The sequence below is a fragment of the Saimiri boliviensis genome, chromosome 7 (assembly GCF_048565385.1).
Source record: "Saimiri boliviensis isolate mSaiBol1 chromosome 7, mSaiBol1.pri, whole genome shotgun sequence".
Taxonomy (NCBI): Eukaryota; Metazoa; Chordata; class Mammalia; order Primates; family Cebidae; genus Saimiri; species Saimiri boliviensis.
The window spans coordinates 33,277,696-33,302,242 of record NC_133455.1 but is presented as its reverse complement, the minus strand read 5'-3'; the positions used below and the strand labels follow the sequence as shown (position 1 = coordinate 33,302,242).

The window sequence follows — 24,547 nt, the reverse complement described above, 5'->3', positions numbered from 1 at the left end:
ACTTTGGAACTGTGCAACAGGCAGAAATTGGAACAGTTTGGAGGGCTGAGAAGACAGAAAAATGTGGGAAATTTGGAACTTCCTAGAGACTCGTTGAACAGTATCAGCCAAAATGTTGATAATGATATGGACAATAAAGTCCAGGCTGAGGTGGTCTCAGATGGAGATGCAGAAATTGTTGGGAACTGGAATAAAGGTGATTCTTGCTATTCATTAGCAAAGAGATGGGAAGCATTTTGCTCCTGCCCCAGAGATTTGTGAAATGTTGAAGCTTTCCTAAAATGATAAAAAGTTGAGGCTTTCCAATGGCAAAATTACAGTTCATTTATTTTAAAAGTTATAAAAAATGACTGCACAAAACGATAAAAATCTAGATCACACAAATGCTTGATAGGAAAACTGAAATAAATACATGTGTTTTCTGTAAATACATTTATGTCCCATCTTCTGCCTAGATTACAACAGGCATATTCTCCTTGAATGAATATATGAGAGATGAAATGTCTACTGACCTAATTTCTGCAGCTATTGTATCTGTTTTGTATAGCCACTGTAACAAACCACCACAAACTTAGTATTATAACTTAGAACAACAAAAACATATTTTCTGACAGTTATTGGGATCAAAAGTTTAAAATACATTTTACAGGGCTAAAATTAAGGTGTTAGCAGGGCCAGTTACTTCTGGAAGCTCTAAAAGAGAATCTAGGCCAGGCATGGTGGCTCATGTCTGTAATCCCAGCACTTTGGGAGGCTGACAGGGCAAATCACCTGAGGTCAGGAGTTCAAGACAAGACAGGCCAACATGGTAAAACCCCATCTCTATTAAAAATACAAAAAATTAGCTGGGCATGGTGGCGCATGCCTATAATCCCAGCTACTCAGAAGGCTGAGGCAGAAGAATAGCTTACACCCAGGAGGTGGAGGCTGCAGTGAGCTGAGATGGCGTCTCAGCAACAGCCTGGGCAACAGAGCAAGACTACATCTCAAATAAATAAATATTTATATAAACAAAAATAAAAGAGAATCTGATCCTGGCCTTTTTCACCTTCAAGGGGCCCCCTGCATTTCTTGGCTCATAGCCTCTTCCTCCATCTTCAAAGCTAGCAAATTTCTGCTTTCTTCATCATATCACATTATAAGTACCTTCATAATTATATTGGCCACACATTGATAATCCAGGATAATCCTCCATTGTAATATCCTTTAGTTAACCATGTATGTCCCTTTTGTCATATACAGTAACATATTCACAGGTTCTAGATATTATGATGTGGACATTTGGGGAGGAGCATTATGCTGTCTATTACAGTGCATCCTCTAGACACCAAATAATCACATTCATCCACATGTAAAATCCACTCATACCATCTCAACATCCTCATAAATCTTAACCCATTATATAACATCAACTTAAATTCAAAATCTTGAAAACACAAAAGTCCCAAATCTCCTCATATAAATCAAGCATGAGTCAGAATCATCTGTGAATCTGTGAAACTAGAATAAAAAGTTATCCGCTCCTAAAATTCAATAATATGACAAGTGTAGGGAAACAATTATAGATATGCCAACCAAAGAGGGAGAAATAAAAGATAAAAAGGGATTCAATAGACAGAAGCAATTCAGAATTGCAACTGGGTAAACTCCATTATATTTCAAGGTCTGGGAATAATCCTTTGTAGTTCTCAGCTCTACCCTCTGGGTGGTCCTCAGCCCCACCTTCTGAGTCCTCCTTCCTATTCCATAAAAGTTAACTTATGTATGCAACTCAGTAGTTTTATAACCATATTTCCTGCCTGCAGAATTTCAGGAATCCAAAAGCCTTCTTTCACTTTGTCCTCTGTCCCGTAAAGTTCAAGCTGTCAAAGTCTCTGCTAATAAATCATTCCTGAAAACACTGTGGGTCTCCCACGTGTGTCACAAGAATTTTCTGGATAACCCGAACTCTGCATTATAGAAGGTCTCTGCCATATCAGCATAATTAATCTCATCATAATTCAGATTTGCTTAATCTCTTCAAAGAGCCCTCTGTGTGGTTGAATAATCTCAGTTTTTGATCCTACTGAAGCACTAGAAACAAGTTATCTAGCCATGCTTTTAACTTTCTCTCTAGGTACACTTCTTGACAGTGAATCTACAAATTTCAGTGTTTTCCCAGTTTTGATAGGTTGAGAATGTTCCAACCATCAAGTCCTGGTTTCTTTTTGTTTAAAATTTCTTCCTGCAATTTATCTCTTTCCTCCTCTCACATTTCAGTATAGACAACAAGAGGAAACCAAGCCTTAACCTCTGACACTTTATCTAGAAATCTACTCAGCAAAATATCCAAGTTTATCACCTACTAGATCTGCTTTGCACATAACCATAGAATATAATTCATCTAGACTATCTGCCACCATAGAACAACTATCTCCTTTCCTCCAGTTTTCAATAACATGTTTCTCATTTATTTCTGAGTCCTTACCAGAAGTACCTTTAACATTCATGTTTATTAACATGTCTGTCTACAATGTTTTAGGTATTCTCTAAGATCATACAAGTTCTCTGTACCATTTCCCCCACTTTCTTCTGAACCCTCACAGTAGTGACTTTAACATCCATGTTTGTATAAACATGTTTATGACAATTAAGTAATCTCTAAGACAATACAGATTTTCTCTACTATATCACTTCTTTCTGAGCCCTTACTAGCAGAATCTTTAATGTCCATATTTCTGTTCAAGGCAATCTAAGCTTTTTATATCATGGTCCTCAAAATTCTTCTAGTTTCTACCCAATGCCCAATTCCAAATCCATTTCTATATTTTTATGTACCTGTTATAGTAGCACTCCACTTCCAGGTACCAAAATGTGTAATAGTTTACTAGGGCTACCATTACAAATTACCACAAACTTAGTTGCTTATAACACAAATTCATTTTCTCATAGTTCTCAAGGTCAAAGTCTAAAATGATTCTCTCTGGGCTAAAGTTAAGGTGTTGGCAGAGCTATCGGCTTCTGGAGGCTCTAGGGGAGACTGCACTTCTGTTTTCTCAGCTTCCAGAGGACTTTTGCATTCCTTTAGTCCATGGCTGCACCACTCTGATCTCTACTTTCAGCATCACACATCCTCTGACTCTGACCCTCCTGCCTTTCTCTTACAAAGACCATTGTGATTACATTGGACCCACCACATAATCCAGGTAACACCCCCAATTCAAGATCCTTCAAAGTTCCTTCATGTCTTCAAAGTTCCTCTGCCACATAAGGTAACATATTCAGGTTGTGAAGATTAGAATGCCAGTATCTTTTGGGGGAATTATTCTGTATACCACAGCCATGTTCATTATTGACTGACTTCTGTTTAAAATATTTAACCCATATTTTCTTTTCTTTTCTTTTTCCTGGTTTAATAAGGACTTGTTTATTTGGAAGAAAAAAGGTCCCAAACATCAGGCTGTTCACAAAAATAACCCACAGTGTCAACTTTAGAAAACAAATCTTAAGACTATAACACTAATTATTTTTCTAGAGGATGCATTTGACATGCCAACTCTCATTCACAAAAATATATCGTTACATTAGTGTTGAACTGCCACACACAGCACACTAATGTTGGGGTGTAACACACATACTTCTAACTTAAAGCTGCTTTTAGGAGCTATTCAACTAAATGAGATTGCCTTTGCAATTAGGGAAACTAACTCATATTTTCCAATTACATAGTTTTAAGCACTAACACTACTGATTGACTATCTTACTGAACTAACATCTTGTCATTTGCACATTTCAAGCAGTGGTTCTTTTAAAAGTTTTGGGAAGAAGAAATTTGGCAAGAGAATAAAATTATATATTGAATTATACAATTCCCAGAGCAGTTATATGATTAATATCTCGATTCATTGTTGTGGTTCAAAGTATTTCCAAAGTATGTAGTAGTTTTATTGTTTCAGGGGGAAAGCTAAAGCCCTATCACAAAACCATAACTACTCTGGAGTCGAAAGATGTCTCAGGGGTCATCTCCATTACAAAGCTGAGAAAAATAAGGCCAAGAGAGGTTAAATTATTGACCCAGTGACACAAACTCCAATACAGAGGAGATAGCATATAAATTTATTTTAAGGATATCTAATGACTACATAGAAATCTGATTTAACAGCAAACACATAGAAAGCTGCTGCATTTTCATAAAAGGAATTTCTCAAGTTCAGGTAGTTTTTTATTTAGTTATCTGAGTTTCTCAAGTCTTGAGGCAAATGCTAATAAGGTAGTTTTCTAAACAGCTAGAAGGATTTCAGACAAACCCCATCAAATTCTTAAAAGTAGATATTTGCCAGAATGCTACATAGAATGGTTATCAATCCAAATGAAAGAGGTTCCACTGTTGTCGGTCTATTGACTGGTTTGGAAAATCCAAATGTCTACAGGCTCTACAAGTAATGTAGTTTCTGGCTTCCTTGGAGACCAGTGCTCTAATGGAATCCTAAGATAAATAAGTTGTCATATATGTGTATAGCATAAAAGTGCTCTTAAGAAAATCCATAAAAAAAGGACTTAAATTAAATTTTTCTGTGTCCAATGCCACCTATCCAGTTGTGCCTTATGAAAAACACCAGAACCACTTGGGTACTTTTAAAATGTTAATTTACTAAATATGTATTTGGTTTCTTGGTTTTGCCAATTACAAGATAAGTAACATAGACTTGAAGTGGAAGTTAAGATATAAAGATTTTAGAAAGGCCAGTAAAAAGTGCTATTGATAATGTGAATAGGCATCTCAATAAATAAAGTAAAAATACTCAAAGTATTCAAAATAATCAAACATTCAATATGAAAGGAAGAAATTATGTTTGCATTGACTTATACAACTAAAGACTCAACTGAGCTGTGTGCAGTGGCTCACACCTGTAATCTTAGCACTTTGGGAGGCTGAGGCAGGCAGACCATGAAGTCAAGAGTTCGAGACCAGCCTGACCAATATAGTGAAACGCCATCTCTACTAAAAATACAAAAATTAGCCAGGTGTGGTGGCACGTGCCTGTGGTCCAAGCTACTTGGGAGGCTGAGGCAGGAGAATCACTTGAACCTGGGAAGTGGAAGTTGCAGTGAGCTGAGATCATGCCACTGACTCCAGTCTGGGCAACAGAGTGGGACTCCATCTCAAAAAAAGATTCAACTATGGCTATGGCTCTGCGTGTATGTGTGTGTGTGTGTGTGTGTGTGTGTGTGTGTGTGTGTGTTTGTGTATTCATGTGGGTTATCATGCGTCATTTCAATAATATCTTTATAAGTATAATCTTATTTTGTTATAAGATATTATAATCTCAATGAATTGATATTTACAATACCTGGCAAAATTCTTTAGAACTCTTCAATACAATCTGATGGTAAAGAATAGAGCATAAATGTGATGTTTAAGGTTCTTTTCTCTCCATAGCCATGGTACAAATGTCTAGGTAAAAGCTTAAAAATTGCATCAACAGTTTGAGGGTGAGTCAAAACATAAAATTTATCATGGCTGTAGAAACAGACAAAAAATACACTGCTAATAAAATAGCTTTTTCCCCTGGTAACAGAAATAAACTTCCTAATAAAACAGAAATTATAAAGAAAATGAAAATTACACCACTCAGAGATAAGCAATTTAAACATTTCACTGAATATAATTCCATACCCACACATGATCTTACATAAATTGAATCTTACTTATACTACGAGTTTGAAATCAGTTTTGCTCTTTTTCTTTAAAAAGGTCAGGGATATCTTTTCATGTCAATAAGTAGGAAAACTACATAATCATTTTTAGAGCTGTAGAGCATCCCACCACTGAATGCTCCATAATCTATTTAAGCAATCCCCTATTGTAAGACAATAATGTTGTTTATAATTTTTTACTCTACAGTAAACATTGACAAACATTTTATGCTAATCTGTTATCCAATTCCCTCTTTAAAATAAATGTCTACAACTAGAGGAGCTGGATATTTTAAGAGTATATATATTTTAAACTCTTGCCTCTAACAAAAAGTTTACCTCTAACCCTTTTGAAAGCAATTTTCCAGAATGCATTAAGGTCCCTAGATGGGTGGGGGCAGGGGGGGAGTGGTCTGCTGAGCTGTGGAGGGTGGTAGGGGTGAGGGTGGGGTGGAGAGGGCAGTGTCCCTGCCCTGAGGTAGAGACTGTTGGGTGACAGAGACAAAAGGGTGTGTGATAGGGCAGGTCACAATGGGTAGGGGAGGATAAAAGTGGTCCTGCAGGTGGTTTAGCAGCAGTGGATGGTTCAGTGTTGGAAGAAGAACAGTGGGATTGGCAGTTGAGACTGTGGAATCAAAGTGCAAAGGCTGTTGTGAAGTAGAATACCAGACCAAAATGCAGGTCCCTCCCGAATGAGCACCAATACCTGTGTGCCTGGACATCCACGAGGGCCCCAACATCAGTGCTCCTGACAGCTCCATTCACTAAGCTGGGCATAGTCTGGATCCTGAACCAACTGTCTCTGGCATTGGGCAGTTGGTAATCAATACCCCACCCTATTCTCAGTCCTTGGGGACAAAAAGGAAAGCCTACAGAGCACTACCACTGGCCCACCTGACAGAGTGGCCAAGGAAACAGGATGCCCTTAAAGGCAAGTTAGGGAAGGTGTGGAGCAGTTGCTAGGAACTGTCTTGATAAAAGAAAGCCATGGAGGGCCAGTGTATGTTACCATATTACACAGCTGAAAGCAGTCCTGCAATGGGCATGTTTAATACCTCCATGGGAAAGCTGCAGCGGCAACTGTACAAAGGCGAGTATACTATATTCAGGTATGCACCCATGTTTGAGAGCGACTTTATCCAGATCAGCAAAACAGGAGAACTGATTGATGTGCACAACCGTGCCCGAATGGTAACAGTGGCCATCGTTCGCACCAGTCCCTACCTCACACTACCTGATGTCATGCTGCTGGCCCGACCAGCTGTTGTCTGTGACAATGCCAGGTGTGGTCCTGCCACCCAGGAAAGAGGGAGTCCACCTGCACAGCTCTTAGAACTAACCAGGCTGCTTCCCTTGATGTTTGTGAAAATAAGCATCCACAACAGCATAAAAAAACAGCTCCACCTGAAGCTTGCCACTGGCCGCTCTTTTTATCTTCAGCTATGTCCCCCCTCAGATGCAAGTGAAGACCTTTTTGTTCACTGGGAAAACCTTGTTTATATCCTGAGACCACCAGTGGAGGCTTACAGTGGTACCAAGGCCATCCTGGCTGGGAACACTTCAGACTCATCTATGTTTGAGGAAGTGCACAGGAGCCCAATGGTGAGTGTGTGCAGAGACTAGATGGGGCCAGTGGCTTTGGGGGAGATCAGGGAAAGGTCCTGTAGAGCCTTTGGTGCTGTAGCTCATCTGGGAAATGCATTGCATTTAGAAGGGCCAAAGGCCAAATAAGCTTCCATTTGGAGGCCATGGCACATTGAGGAGGTTCCTAGTGCTTCTTCGGTGTTCCCCAGACCTGAATTTCAGAGATTTCTTAGCTGTCAGCCACTCTTCATTTTATATCCACGGCTGTTCATTTTATTTCCAATGACGTAACGCTATATAAAGCATCCTGATCAGTCTATTCTGAAACACATAACTACAACCTAGGCAGGCTGATATGTTGTAGGACACGTTTCCCTGTGATTGCCACTTATACACATCAGTGGCAACACAACATGCTTGCTTCATGTGCAATAATTTCTTTTTGTTGTTTACCTATAGGAAGAGAAATGAGATCTTGCTGGTCTCACTTTCTTTGCTATTTGTTCTCTCTCTAGGCATATGCCATGAAGTTTTGTGAAGAGAAGGAGCAAATCAGAATCAGTAGACTTCACATGAATGCTGAAATGTTTGGGTCCACCTATTATGATTATACAATAGAGATATGAATCCAACATACCTCCCACATATACTACATTCAAGAGTTTACATACTCTTGCAGTCACAAAACCTATAGTGCCTAATAAAGGGGCAGGGTGGCAATGGCAGTAGCAATGACAGTAAGCACCACCGCAGGTGCCATGGATGTGGCTGCGACCAAATCTGCAGACTCAGGAGAGAAACACAGCACAGCAGCCTTCAAAGGTCCAGGAGGAAGTTTAGCCAGCATGGCTAGAGTGGGGGAGCTTCCATGGCTTAATCTTGTTATACTGAGGGCTACGAGGACATTCTTGTCCTTAAAGGTACTTTAAACACATCTGTAAGTGCTATTGGCCTCTCCTTAGAGAGCAGCATGAATGTGGTGACTACAGGAGCAGAGAGATACTGACAAGGCTGTTGCATTGACAGTATCTCTCTGCTACTCAAAGACTGACTCTCTGCTACTCAAAGAGTAAATATTGGGACTCCCTATCTCAGCTCCGCAGAATGAGGCCACATGAGTGAATGGGATGAAAGCCAGAGGGTCTTTACCTAGCTGGACTGACTCTGCAATAATAGCCTCAAAACCCAATACCACACATGGTGCAGAGGTGGACATTTCACCTAAGACTGTGGAGGAGAGAAACATGATTAACCATAATAAAAATCCATCAACTCAAGTTATCTACTCTAATAACACATGTTCTATTAACAGGAAGGGTAGCAATAAAACTAATGGCAATTTATAATCAGGCTCTGAGAACTATCTGTAACCTTCCCTCAACTTCATATTTTTAAATTAATAGATGACAGAGAAAAATGCTGAAGATTACTCTCAAAGATATGATCCTATATTAGGAGAATTGTTGAAAAACTATTTTCCAAAATATAAGATGAGAACCCAGAAACACACACACACACACACACACACACACACATTCTCTCTCTCTCTCTCTCTCTCTCTCTCTCTCTCTCCAGGTTTGAATCATAGCATTGCCACATATTAACTGTGACATTTAGTGCATAGTTTCTTTAAATGGTCACCTTGGGATTATACATGTATAATATCTGGTACATAGTAAGCATTGTGTAAATGGTAGTATTGAGAAACACATTCTGAGTTTAATCATAATTTCTAGAAAGGGCTTAATTTTCTCAGTCTCTTCATTCTTGATTTTCCTTCTTAAATCTTAATTAACGGCTTTGCAATTGTCCCATAAAAGCTCTATTTACAGTAAATCTTCTTAGTATTTTCCCAAGAATTTTAATCCCTTCATGTTATTTAGAATTCTAAATTTTCATGAATTTGTAGAAACTTCAATCCAGTCACAATGGAAGGATAATTGCAAAGCACTCATCTTTTAGCTGGTTCTCTCTAAATTTAGTATTCTTGGAGGCAGAAAAAAAAACCCTAATTTAGGATCAATTCATAATCTGGATAAAAACTAGAAATTAGATCATTTTAGAATTGTAAGATCCATATCCACAGGATTGGCCAATATTCTAATTTTGCAAGTAAAAAATCTGCTTGAGACTAAAGTATACATCAAATGGTTTGATAACCAAGAACCAGAATGTATAGGTAACCCGGCCCCCAATTAAGTCTGTATTGTTTCCACAGTATTCCTGTTTCTCATGACCACTATGCTTTAAATATAAAAGATATGTGATACATGTTTGTTGGATCCAATTAAGGGCTATAAATGTGAAATATAATTTATTCCAATCCAAAATATCTGGGGATATAAAATTTTACATAGCACTGTACTAATTGTAAAGATCTCAAAGACTCCTGTAAATATTGTAAGGAAGCAGTTTTTCAGTAGACCCTCACAGTGCTTGTGGCTTAATGATTTTTAATGACCTCCAAAAATGCTTCAGACCTGAAAAAAAAGGCTTCAAAATGTAAAAAGCATTTCACATTAGCTGTTCTAGCTTTGCAAATTTCAAGGTTACATTAATGAGAAATCACATCTAATCATAAAATAAATCACCTTTTGGCAAATAATTTCAAATGAAAATCTTTTTAAAATAAAACAGCTATTGTTGCTCATGTGGAATGTAGACCAGTAATCATGATACTGGAGACTTCCTAAGAGGTTTTAAATGACCATATTGCAAACTCTTAACAGAGACCAACTTTATCTTTGTATTCAAGGACGGTCAGCATGCTTACCACATTGTAGTCCCTTGAAAATCACAGAAGGGATAATTATTAAAAGCATTGCACATTTTGTATTTTTTTCTAAATCTTCAATCTGACTAAATCTCTTTTTAAATTGTATATTTCTTTAGTAAATATTTCAACCTCCTTCTGATTACAAATTCTGATACTCATTACCATCAGATCCTGTTCCTAGGTCACAGTTTTCTCGAAATTCTAAAACAATACATATCCTGTTACCTTACCTCTTTTAATCAAAGTTTAAGAGATAATTTAGATGATAGATATTTATAAAAACAGAAAAAGTTTAAAAAGTACCATTTGTGAATGGTTGAGAATGATTGAATCCTAGATAATAAACTAAAAAAAAAAGATGAATTCAAAATGTTTTAAATTGTGTGTGTATGTATATATGTGTGTATATATATACACATTACATATCTACATATATACACACGTATATACACACATATATACACACATATATGTATACATGTTTACACAAACATACTATATAAATATACATAAAATACGCTATATATAGTATATTTTTAATTGCAAAACTATAAAAATTATTTAATATATGTTGCAATTAAAATGTATATATAAACATGTTTCATATGCACACAAAACATGTTTATATGTATATATATACACACACACGCAAATATAAATGCTAAAGGATAGTCCATAAACAATAATATTCACAGATACACACAAACACACACATTCTTAAGAATTTATAGTGAGAGGCCGAGCACAGTGGGAACCGAGTTAGGCGAATCACTTGAGGCCAGGAGTTTGAGACAATATTGGCCAATATTGTGAAATGCCATCTCTACTAAAAATACAAAAATTAGCCAAGTGTAGTGGCAGAACCCTGTAATCCAGCTACTCAGGAGGCTGAGGCAGGATAATCACTTGAACCCGGAGGCAGAGGTTGCAGTGATCCAAGATCATACCACTGCACTCCAGCCTGGGCAACAGAGCGAGACTGTGAAAAAAGAAAAAGAAAAGAAAAGAAAAGAATTTATAGTCTTACTGCAGGTTTGCTAGATTACTTAGAGTAAAAAAAAAAAAAAATGCATCTCAAGTACATTTATAGATTTAATGAAGTAATAATTAAAATCCCAATAGAGATACTTTTAAAATTCAACAAAGTAATTATAAAAAACAGATTTTATAAAGCAAGCAATCAAGTCAGCTACTAGTTTTAATTTAATAATGAATAATATCAATACTGAGTCATGTGGTTTAAAAAATAGAAGGCAGAAATAAACAAGCCTTTATGATAAAATATGAGAAGAATATGAGTAATTGTTCAATGGAAAGTTCAAGGAAAACTAGGTATCAACAAGCAAAAAATAATATAGAGCCAAACTAGGTGTCAACAAGCAAAAAATAATATAGAGCTAATTTTTCTATGTTTTGTAGAGAAAAGATCTCACTATGTTGCTCAGGCTGGTCTTACAGTCCTGGCCTCAAGCAATCCACCCACATCAGCCTCCCAGAGTACTGGGATTACAGGCATGAGACACCACATCCAACCCATTCTTCTGATTTGTCAGCAACTATGCGTTAGACTGCAGATGCTGAGCATCAAAAGGCTGAATCTCTACCTTTATGGAACTCACAGTTTAGTATATATTGATAACAATTCTGTAAAGATTACAGCAAAATGTCTTAAAGTCCTATGAAGAGATTTTCTAAGTACTATATACTGATTTGACTATCCTATTTACCTTCCTACAATAAATTAATATTGAAATTTGAGTGGCTATGGTCAAATTATGATACAGACATGTGGAAAACATAATGGTTCCTTAGACACAATTGTTTCATATTTGTTGTGACAGAAGAGATGTAACACTTTTCTGAATAAGTACTGTTAATCATTTTCTGTCCTGAACTGTTTTTTCCACCTACATTCTATGTAGTTAACGTTTTAACATTATACTCTTTCATATTCAGTTCTTTGTTTATTATGCAGAGATATTTTCCCTATGTCTTCAAATTTCCTATCTCTGGAATATTTTAGCCATTTCTGAAACTCCTCTAAGAATGTATGGTTCACACCACATAATAGGAATCTGAAGGTGATATTATAGAATTAAAGTAAACTTAGTGAAAGGACTTCAAACTAATAGTCGATATTTTAGTGTTCAGGTTTCATTTTTGGATTTTATTCCAAAACTTTCAGTGGTACACATTCACATTATTCTACAATGTTCCACTGTGATGAGAAAAAAATAATCACTGGCTATGCTTTTAAAGAGCAATAATACGTTTCCTTGTAACTACATCTGTAGATAACTTTTAATTACTTTTTAAAAATAGCATTCTTTAAAATGATATATTTCTGGATTCTAAATATTAAAACCTCATAAAAAAGACAACTTTTCTGCATTATAGCCAGACTAAACAATACTAAATTTTTACATAAATTATGTCTCTGCATATGCACACATATGCACAGCAAGTTATACGCACATTTTATTTGACACTTAGAAAAACCACAAAGTGAACAAGATACCAATTAGATTTTCGAAGGGGAGTGAGATTTTATCTTAAAAACACAGGCAACCATTTTTGGTTTATTGTACCTTAATAAAAGCAAACTTTTACCTGTGCAAGCATGGGGAAGCCAAGATTCCTGCATCCATTACACGGAGTTAATGCTTCCCAAAGTCCTGATGGCCCACATGTGTTTTCAACATCATCCTCCTCTTCCACTTCTCCTGGTGACAAATTTATTGTAGATGAGGTTCTCTGAAATTAAATTTATATCATACAAATATATTATATCAATGATATTTAGAAAGCTTAACATCAGTTAATTCTATAAATGACATATAGTATATCTTGGCAAACAGGTCAGCTTCCTTCTAACCATAGTTATATGGCTGTGCCCTGTGACTGAGCCAAAAATATCTGTAGTTCAACTTAAGTTAAAAGTGAAAAATCTGGATCTGAAAGGCTTACAAAATAATATATGAAGTTCATAATGAAGACTAGAACACGATAATGATCTAATAAAATATTTGAAAAGCAACAAATGAGAAAATGGTTTACAAGAATTTCGGTTTAGACATAAAATTAAGAAAAAATGCAGTCAGGGCACTAACAGGAAAATAGTTTATTGAAACAGAAATTGCCGAAACCCCTGTTTTTTCAGCATGCCGCTAAAACAAAACTTCATGAAATTTTATATCATACATATAACAGGGGTAACAGTTTTAAAATTCATAATTGCGACTTCCATATTGAGCACATATATTTTCCTTTGTTATCTTTCAAATCTCACTAAAATGATGGTAGAACATTTACAAAAATGTTTACATCATAAAAATAAGGATGACAGGAGAAATGAACAGACAATATTAAGAAAAGTTTTGGATAATATTGGGTAACAGATGGGTAAGTATTAACTGACTTAGCAAATATGAGAACACTGAAAGCAAACTACCTTCCCGTGGAAAGAATAGGAGGGACTGGCTACCTGTGAAGGTATAAATGTAGGTGGAGAAGACACTGAATGAAACTCAGTATCAGAAAGAATTAGACCCCTAGACCCATTTCCTTTTCCCCCAGCCAGAAAACTAATCTTCACCACTGGCAAGAAATTAGAGGATTATTTTTCTGGAGAAGTTGAAGCAAAAGGATTATGAATTCTATAAATAGAGATACACTGAATCTCCAAAAACAAGAAAATTAATATCTATATAGTAATGAAGATTCATAACCTACCAGTGATATTTGTGTTAGGCAACATGGCAGCAAAGTTTGTATTTCCCAGATAAACAACTAGAATACTTCTCTTTGTAGAAACAGACGTCCCGAGGAAAAAAAAATCTATAAATAAGCAGGAAAACGGTGGGATCTATGTATTAATCTCTACTGTGAAGCCAACCTCTCAGCAAGTGCCACTAATGAGAATCATATATTTGAGAAAAGCCCCTAAGACACCAAAATAAATATAGAGAAAAAAGTTATAAATAGTATCCTCAGAGAGAAAATATTTATAGCCATGAAACAAGAACAGAAAGTTACAAAATACATAAAGTCCAATGTAAGAGTTAGAAAATCTGAGAAAATTTCCCAAAAGATGAACAGAATTTGAAAGTGGAGAAAACAAGGGGTCAACCCAAAATCTGTAACATCTGAACAATAGGAGTTCAAAAAATTAAGAGTAAAGATGGGGGAGTCAAAGAAATAAAGCAAGAAAATTTATAGAAACTGAAGAAAAAACTCATATTCTAAGAGCTTGCTAAATACTTAGCAGACTAAACATGTTTTAAAAAACAAGATGTAGAAAAATAAATAAAAAGAAATAAAACAAATTGTCAAAAGGTCCTCTGAATGTAGTATTCAGCACAACACTGATAGATCACAATTACTAAAGCAAGTAAATATATTCCACATGTTGGATTGTAAATAGCATCCCCCCTACAAAAAAACTATTGCTTTTAAAAATAGAATACGAGATTTTATTTTTCCTTCTATTTAAAAGAATTTGTTTTCTGCATTCACATTTTAACTTTCCCTTGATCACTTGTCAGTAACTAAGAAATAATGAAATTTAGTAATCCCTCCATCAGTCACTATCTGTAAAATAAGATAATAATAACTGTTAGACTGAGAACTTACTATGTGACCTGGAGTATCACTGCCCTGTTCGTCTGTCAGTTATTTCAATTCACACAGCAGCCATTTGAGGCAAATATTTTTCCTCTCACTTTATAAATGAGGAAACTAAGGCACGGAGAGGTCAAGTAAAACCCATGGTCATATGGCAGAAAAAGGATTTTCTGGCATATGGCAGAAAAAAGATTCTAACGCAGACTAAGGGGTTGGAAAGCCTACTTTCCCCTCACCAGTATGTTCTGTGATCTCTCCTTTGGCACAATACCCTATAAAAAACAATATACTGAAAAAACTGATGTAAACAAATGCAGTTTAAATAAAAGAGGTATATTTGGTGAATATGTTTCTGTTACATTAGTATACTCCTGAGAGCATTTTCCCATCTGTGACAGGGAGTGGAAATTACTGCAATTTGATACACAGCAGCCCATGCTTTCATAAATATACATTTCTCAAATCAATAATAGAAGGTGATTACACAGGGATTTTTGATCCTACAGATTCTTTGAGTTAAAAAAAAAATCTTGGGAAGTTTAAAATCTTAATCTAAAAGAGCATATATATATATTTGATAAAGCTGTTCACAGGAATAAATAAAATGATCAAAAAGGCATCTCCTTTACCAACTCAAGATCACTAACGGTTTGATCAACAACCATTTATAGATGTGGCACATACTATAAACCACCACATATTTGGCCAAGAATTATCAACATTTTAGATTAATCTATTCTTTTCCATTTTGTTAATGGTGCTACAATGATTTAATCCAATCACACTGGGAACTTCCTCCATTTCTTTCTCCTCCCTAAAAAAAAAAAAAAAAAAAAAAAAAAAAAAATCTTGTTTCCTTTCTCTTCTCATAAAGCTACAACTATTTCCCATTTCATAACAAATGATATCCAAATTCCTTAATCTGTCTTCAAGTTTCTATAGTCAAATGCATTTTTAGCCCTTTTACTTTTCCACTATACTCACCTCAGATTATAACCAAGTGGAATTGTTTACCCTTACCTAATCATGCACTATGCTTTTATTCTTTCTTTCACCTTACTTGTCTGCACAGTATATTGTAGTGATTAAAGGTTTGGGTTCTAAAATTAGACAGTACTGGATTCAAGTTCCAATTACCTCCCTCACTAGCTGTACGATTTTCAGCAGGCAAAACCACTGTCAGCCTCGTTTGGCTTATCTATACAATGGAAAACAATATAGTAGAACCCCTCTCACAGCTTTTTCCTGATGACTAAGTGAGGGAATAAATATAAAGTGCCTGACACAAGCCGCTTCAGTAAGTATTAACTATCATGTTTATTATTTTCTTATAATCCCACTGATTCAAAGTAGAGTTCAGATTTCATCCCCTATATAAAATTTTCAGATTTCCCACAAACACGTGTGATGTCACATTCTTCTGCTTGTCTCTAGCTCTTTGCGCAAGTGTTTGCAATATGTATTTCATATACACCTTAAGTTGAAAGATGGGATAGTGACAAAAAGCCTTGGTTTTTAACTCAAACAGATACACATTTAAATCCTAGTTCTACGACTTCGAAGCTTTGTGACTTTGAGCAAATCACATAATCTTATTAATCCTTAGTTTCCCTATCCGCAAAAATAGTGTAATAATTTCTATTTTCAGGGCTGGATGAAGATAAAATTAATTGCTTGACTGAGATTGGCACATACAAAATCAATATGTACTGCTATTATTTTTACCCTAAAAGAGTTGTGTAGACACACAGTGTGTTTGTGCAAATATAGTACACAGACACACACAAGTGTGGCCTATTTGCCTTCATTATTTCTCAATGTTATTTGAAAGAAAACATTGCCTTATTCACATTGTATCTCCTATAATGTGTTGTGCATAATGAAACAATAAATATTTATTGAATGAATCACTGAATAAATGAGCTTCAAATTATCATTTTGATTTGACTACCTACAAAATTTTACTAATATTAAGGGGTATGTATAATTTTATCACAAATATTAAGATTGCCATTTTCATTTTATTTTATATTAACCATTACCAGTAGCTTTAGCAGAAATGAAGAAACTTATCAGTGGTTTAGCACTGCCCCCTAAAGACAGCATATAAATTGGCTGTGTAAAACCATAATTTTTAACTTCATTTCTTTACAATTAAAGATTTGAAGGAAAAGGTTTATCAAACTACATATGATTTTCAATTATATATGGGAAGAAGCCACCTGAATACACTTAATCTCAGATGGTTTCCTTTATTCCAAATGCTGTTCAACTTTTTACTGGAGATCCAACTGTATTCCTGAAGTTCCAGAAAAATGTGAAAATTCTATTATGAAAAATAGACCTAAATCTATATAGTTTGAACCCATTAGCTTTCTTGGTTATTACATGGTAATAAAGACTGGACCAATTCTATATTATTGCAAATTGAAAAACAGTCAAAATAAAATACTATAGGGAGACAAACTTGAGCTCAATCAAAGGAAAACACTTTTGAGAATAATATCAGTCTAACATTGAAGAAATGGGATTGCCCTGTGAGGCAGTGTGTGTGTGTGTGTGTGTGTGTGTGTGTGTGTGTGTGTGTGTAAATTATATGACAAGTATATATAACGGTGCTTCCTAATTTATAAATCGCTTTAAGATATAGAATAGCCCAATAAAATAGAGTAAGAATCATCCCTATTTCACAAGTGAAAAATTGATGCTCAAAATGTTACTTGATTTGCAAGATCATCCTACAAATGAATCCAGATTATAATCCAAGTCTTCCAGTTCTAGGTCCTATTGTCTTTCTCCCACATCATGGAAGCCACCTCCTTAATTATGAGAACTCTTCAAGGCGACAACAGATGTTCAAGACTGTCAATGCAAAGGGACAAGGGAAAAAGGCAGAATCCAGGAAGGAGGCAATATCAGAAATGGAGTTCAAAGCAAAAGACAACAATCTGGAATGAGTTAGCAATCTGAACTACTTCATAGCACTGGCACAGGCCTTTTTGTCTTTGTTTTCTAAAGCAAAATTGCTTTATCGATTTTTCATGAAATTTAAAGTAATACATGCTTATTATAAAACAAATCATTCAAAATAAAAAATCATAAATGAGAGAGTGATGCCTTCTTAGCCTCAGTCCCAATGCAAATTATCAGTAGGTGGACCTCCAGACTTTGTAATACTCTACTTGTCTCATGACTTTCTCAGGATAAATTCATAAATGAGCAACTATGTACACCAAAGAGTATGCCTACTTTAACCTTTTTTTTTTTTTTTTTTTGAGACGGAGTCTCAGTCTGTTGCCCAGCCAGCAGTGTAGTGGTGCGATCTTGGCTCACTGCAACCTCCACCTCCTGGTTTCAAATGATTCTCCTGCCTCAGCCTCCCAAGTAGCTGGGTACAGGTGCCTGCCACCACAACTGGCTAATATTTTGTATATTTTTTAGTAGAGACAGGATTTCGCCATGTTGGCCAAGCTGGTCTTGAACTCCTGACTTCAGGTGATCCACCTGCCTCGGCCTCCCAATGTGCTGAGATTAAAGGCGTGGGCCACCGTGCCCAGCCTAAATTTTCTAAGTATTGCCAACATTATCTTTAACCTGTTCTCTACTATTATCAAATAAATATTCTTTCATATGAGAATGCGATCATATTTTCTTCTTCCTTAAAACCTTCAATAGCTTTTCATTATTCTTCTGATACAATTCAAAATTCTTAATATGATCCAAAAGGCTATGCATGTCTGCCCCTATCTGCCTATGTATCCAACCACTCATCTGGCAGGCGAGGTCTCACTAACAGCTGAACAGGCAGGCTTCCATGACAACTGTTCCAGCACTGATTGAGTGATTAAGTTATATATTTAAAGCTGATAGAGGCAGTGCCCTTACAGAAAAGTTGGAATGTGACAAAAGCCCACCAAGAGTTTTGCCTAGGCCTTTCCAGGGCCTTGAAGAATGATGAAATAACAAAGGGATTCTTAACAGAATTCGTTTAGGATTAAAAAAGTGTTATTGGGGGTCTGAAGGAACTCCCCAGACCTCCACAAACAGGTTTTACTGGAGTCTAAAGGAAATCCCAAAGCTTCCTTAGCAGGAGACAAGATAAGGGTAGTCACCCCAGCACCTGGACCCACTTAGATTAAATAAATTTACTGTCCTGAGGAAGGTCTTCAGGACTCAGACCTTAGTTATAGATGAGAAGAAGTTAATCAATTATGTCTTTAGATGAACGTACACTTACACGTAGACATACAGCTTAGAAGGTATGTAAGCTCTGGAAAACTTTGTAATTTTGAGTTGGTCTGGCAACATTTTCACAGCCTTCTCCCTGTACCTGGTTACAGAATTAAACTCTCTTCTTTCCCAGTTTGTCTGCATCTTGTTATTAGTCCGTGAGAATAAGCAGCCCAACCCTCGGTTTGGTCAGGGAACACTAACACTCTTCCTCCCCTTTGCCCATGATGTTTAAACACATGGCGCTTCCCTCTGTCCCTCGAGTATACCAAACTTCCTCTTGCCTTTTACCTTACCTTAACATGTGGTTTTCTCTGGCAAAGACTATTAGTCATCTCCCAAAATACATTCTCCCCTGATCCTTTTGTCTTTAGTAACACCTTCCTTTCTTGTATAGTACTAAAACTCCGACGTTTAGCTGGGCACATGTCTTCTTTGAATAAATGCCACATTTTCCAGTGTCTGTTGCAGCCACATGACCACATGGCTAAGTCATAACTATGGGATATAAGAAGTGGAGAGCTGTGCCCTTCTTTCTCCCCTTCCTCTTCCTGCTGATTGAATGCTAATGAAATAGCTGGAGCTGGAGCATTTGTCATGAGCCATCAAGTGTCATTGGAACTAGAGACCTGCACAATGGAACAACAAAATAGAGAATCCTGGGTTCCTCATAGAGGTGATCCCTACCAGCCTTGGACTGCCTAGCTCTAAGCTTTGGAAGTGAGAATAAAATAAACTCTTTCTTTTAAAGTCATTATTATTTTAGATTTTTTTGTTACTTGCTATTGTGTCAAATCCTAACAAATAAATTCCTTTGCTTGTCTCATCAGGATTAATCTTATTGGTGCTTTAGGTATAAATATAATTCATTTCCTTTGGAAGACCTTCTTAATGCTCCCATCAAGATTAATTTCCTTTCTTACATGCATTAACAGCATCCTGCTTTTTTATAGCAATTATCACAATGATAATCTTATAGTCACTGTGTGACTTTGGTTCAGTGTCTTCTATTCTTAGTCCATAAAAGCTGCATGATTGCAGCGATGCCTGTTGGGTTAGCTACCAAAGCCTGATACTTGGCTAGCATATTGAGAAACAGTTCATTACATATGTGCTGAAAATGAATGAAGAGTAAATGAATGAATGAATTCCAGCTTGCGCTTATGGATGTTTCATTAGTATGAACATTCTCACTAGTTCTAAGAGGAACCAGTTTAACTGTAACCCAGATTTTAGTGTCCTTTGTTCTCTAACTCTATTTGCTCCCACTGTGTTCATCCCATATTCAAAGTAATATAGAACTCAGCATCTATTTGATTTCATGAAAGAACACATTTATGCCAACGATTGATGCACAATTTAGATTTTACCACAAATTCTATAGTGAGACGAATGGGCTTTAAATTGCAAAGCTTAACTCCTACTCCTCCCCTATCAATATCTGTCTCCTTACAGTGATAATTGGGTAGAATGGTGCTTTTCATCTCCTCTTCCACCAAGATGAACAGAATTCTTGGTGTCTATTTCTTCCCACAGATTGTTTTTATTAGCTCTTAAAATTTTTCTCCTCTTTATTATGCAGACCAATTTCACACTAGGATACATCTTATCTGCAAACTTGCATAGCCAAACTCATTACACAGGAGACCTTACATGAGAACTATTATTGTGTCAATTTAAAAGGCAACAACTATGTAATAGCATGATATATCATATTTTCCTTTTTACAGTCTTTTAAAATTGGAGATTTAAGGGCTTAGTGGGGCACTAAGAAGAAGAAACTGCAAGGTGTTAAGCTGGTTTAGTTATGCCAAAGCTACGACAGTATTAATGATCAAATAGATGATAGGTCAGTGATTACATTACTCAAAAAGGAACAGACTCAATCATCTTAAATTTAGTCCTGGGAGAGAGCTCTCATGCCACAGTTGAATATATTAGCAGTGATCAGAAAATCTATTGTCAAATATGTTTTTATAAGCTTTTTAACACTAAACGTCTGTTTAAAATGTTCTGAAAATTACCTTGCAGGGCTACCCTGCACTTTCTTTTCCCCACAACCATTTGTTGCATGTAAGTAAAATTCACAAAAGCTGCAACATTTAAGCCTGCTGAAAAATAAAATTTCTCTCAGATTAATTTGGAGTTAGCTGTGAATCCTGTATTGCATTTATATCTGCAAGGAAAAGAAAGGAAGAAGAAAAACAAGTCTTGATGCCAACGAGTACACTGAGTACACCTCTTAGTATCCACACTCCAAAATGACGTTACTGTGTTTGATGATATTTTAAACTTGAGGATTTGCCAGTGCCAAATGTATATCATATTTACTGAAGGATAGAATTGCTATTAAAGAAATTGTTTCAGTTGCAAGAATTACTGAAGAATAAAGTAAGGAGAGTCTTTCTCTTTTTGGTAGTACATGAGATATTACAATTCCTCTAAAACACTTACTTCCAACAGATTATGTTCTCACCTGCTGTTTACACATCTGACCTCCTTTGCATAACATTAGGAAACTTCAAAAAAAGAATGGATTTTGTTTGCTATTCTATTTCTATACAATCAATCAGAATGTTTTTATTTTCTCTCAAAACTTTTGTTCACTTATCTGACCCTGACCTAGTAATTAATATTATTATTGCAATATTAGAAAGAAATAAGTCTAAACTAATGCCAAGTTTATGCACAATAGGCAGAAGCTAATTTCAAAAAAAATGTAAAGTCATCTTTTTCAACAAGATAGTACAGAAGGCAACATGTTTAACTTTGGGAAAACCATCCTTCATGACAGATCATTTTATATGAACAAATACCATTTTTCTAAAAGTTTACTTCTTTGTTTTAAAATAAAATTCATTAAAGTATTATTTATATACATAACATGCACCCATTTTAAATGTACATACGTGTGCATTCACCACCACAATCAAGATACAGAACATTTCTATCAACACAGATGGTTACCTTGTATCCCTTCTCTGTCAATATTTCCACGCTGGTAGCCCCAGAAATCTTTTTTCTGCCACAATTTAGTAGCATATCCACTTTACATTTGTCATCAGCATAATGTTTTTGAGACTCATTCCTATCTTTTCATATCAGTAGTTTATTCCTTTTTAATGCACAGTAATAATCCATTTTATGGGTATGCCAGAATTTTGTTTATACATTCATCTACTGATGGACATGTGGGTTGTTTCAGTTTTGGGCCATTATGACTAAAGTTGCCATTAACATTCACATTAAAATCTGTAGGTGAACATAAGTTTTTGTTTCTCTTGGGTAAATATCTAAAATTCTAGGTCACATGGTAAACGCATCAAACTTAAAGAAACCGCTAAACTGTTTTCCAACGTGTTTGTACCATTTTACATTCCCATTCACCATGTCTGAGAGTTTCAGTAGCTCCACATTCTTGGAAACACTTAATTTTAGTTATTCTAATGGGTATGTATGTGAATTTATCACAATAGTATGTAGTTATCAAATGGTATGTAAAATTATCACAATAGTGTTTTTAAATTAATTTTTGTCATTACTACTAATGTGCTAAATATCTTCTGTGCTTAGCAGCCATTTACCTTCTTCTTTTGTGAAGTACCTGTTCAAGTTCTTTGCATATTTTTACTAGGTTGTTTGACTTCATATTCCTGTGTTGTAAGAGTATTCTTGAAAATATTCTATATTCTAGACATATCTCCTTTGTACTGTTGGTGAATATTTAAGAAATCTCTGCCTAACACAAAGTTGAAGATATTTCCCTATATTTTCTTCTGTGAGTTTAACATTTTTGCTTTTACATTTTGATATTTGTTCCACATTGAGTTAATTTTCATGTAGAGCATGAGGTAAAGACTGAGATTTAAGAAACCTGATATTTAATATATAAATAGAAGTAGTAAGCCCCATTAGTTGAAAAGATTATCCTTTCCCCATTGAAGTGCCCTGCAATTCTTTTGAAAATCAATTGACCATATATTTATGGGTTTATTTCTGAATTCTATTTTGTTCTATTGACCTGTAAATCTCTTCTTATGTGAATACCACATTGATAGACGTTTATAAGCCTGGAATCAGAGAATCCTCCAAATTTGTTCTTCTTTGAAATTAGTTTGGCTATTCTAGGTTCTCCGTCTTTGCATATAAATTTTAGAATAAGCTGCTAATGTCTGAAAAATTAGCCTGCTTGGATTTTTCATGGGATTGTATTGAGTCCATAGCACAATTTGGAGAGAACAAGTATCTTAACTACATTGTCTTTCATTTGATGAATATGGTGGTATATCCTTGTACATATTAGGTTTTCTTTAATTTCCATCAACAATATTTTTATAATCTTCAGTGTACAGGTTGTGCACATATCTTATCAAATTTATAGGGGTAAACACGTTTTTCATGTTATTGGAAAATCTTTTGAATGGTATTACTAGGTTAATTTAATTTTCTTTACCCTCTAGCTTTACTGGGGCATAATTGACAAACAAAAATTTGTCATGTTTGTCATGACAAACAAAAATTTGTATATGTTTAAGATGTACGGTATACTGTTGATATAATTATGAATAATCACAATAAGCCAATTAATATCTCCATCACATAATTACTATGTTGTGTGTGTGTATGTCTGTGTGTGTGTTGAGGGCACTTAGAATCAACTCTCAGCAAATTTCAAGTATACTATGTGTTGCTATTAACTACAGTTACCATGCTGTATATTTGATCTCCAGAATTTATTCATCCTATAACTGAAAATTAGAAAGTAAACTTCAAATTTGTACCAAATTTTGAAACTGAATTTTCAGCTGAGTGCAGTGGTCCATGCCTATAATCCCAGCACTTTGGGAGGCTAATCCAGGAAGAGCACTTGAGGTCAGGAGTTTGAGACCAGTTTGGCCAACACGGTGAAACCCTGTCTCTACTAAAAATACAAAAAGAAAAAAAAAATTAGCTGAGTGTGGTGACACATGCCTGTAATCCCAGCTACTCAGGAAGCTGAGGCAGGAGAATCACTTGAGCCTGGGAGGCAGAGGTTGAAGTGGCTGAGATCATGCCACTGCACTCCAGCCTGGGTGACAGTCTGAGACTTGGTCTCAAAACAAAACAAAACAAAACACTGAACTTTCAGATACTGATAGTTCCTTGTGAAAAAAAAAAAAAAAAAAGTTGATTTTATGTTTTCCTTTGTTTTTGTTTTTATTTATTTATTTTGTAAATATATATATTTTGTTGCACTTTAGGTTCTAGGGTACATGTGAAGAACATCCAGGATTATTGCATAGGTACATACATGGCAATGTGGTTTGCTGCCTCCATCCCCATCACCTATATCTGGCATTTCTCCACATGTTACCCCACCTCAACTCCCTACCCCCCACTGTCCTTCCCCTAGTCCCCCCAACAGATCCCAGTGTGTGATGATCCCCTCCCTGTGTCCATGTGTTCTCATTGTTCAACACCCACCTATGAGTGAGAATATGTGGTTTTTGATCTTCTGCTCTTGTGTCAGTTTGCTGAGAATGATGGTTTCCAGCTTCACCCATGTCCCTACAAAGGACATGAACTCAACATTTTTTATGGCTGCATAGTATTCCATGATGTATATGTGCCACATTTTCCCCATCCAGTCTATCAACGATGGGCATTTGGGTTGGATCC

General features: G+C 35.8%; 2 protein-coding genes across 19 annotated transcripts in view; one reads left to right on the top strand and one right to left on the bottom strand.

The window, feature by feature from the left end:
• The window catches only part of ANKS1B (ankyrin repeat and sterile alpha motif domain containing 1B), a 1,271,383-nt gene that overhangs the window by 904,349 nt on the left and 342,487 nt on the right, over nt 1–24,547 (bottom strand). For all 18 annotated transcript variants that reach the window (XM_039471669.2, XM_074402369.1, XM_074402368.1 and 15 more), the window contains one exon: nt 12,647–12,790. In XM_039471669.2, the coding sequence (XP_039327603.2) occupies nt 12,647–12,790 (144 nt within the window). The remainder of the gene's footprint in view (nt 1–12,646; nt 12,791–24,547) is intronic.
• On the top strand, nt 6,250–7,886 carry GARIN6 (golgi associated RAB2 interactor family member 6). Its single transcript, XM_003929596.4, has 2 exons — nt 6,250–7,278; nt 7,776–7,886. The coding sequence occupies exons 1-2, from the start codon at nt 6,664–6,666 to the stop codon at nt 7,884–7,886; spliced, it is 726 nt and encodes a 241-aa protein (XP_003929645.1). The 5' UTR covers nt 6,250–6,663.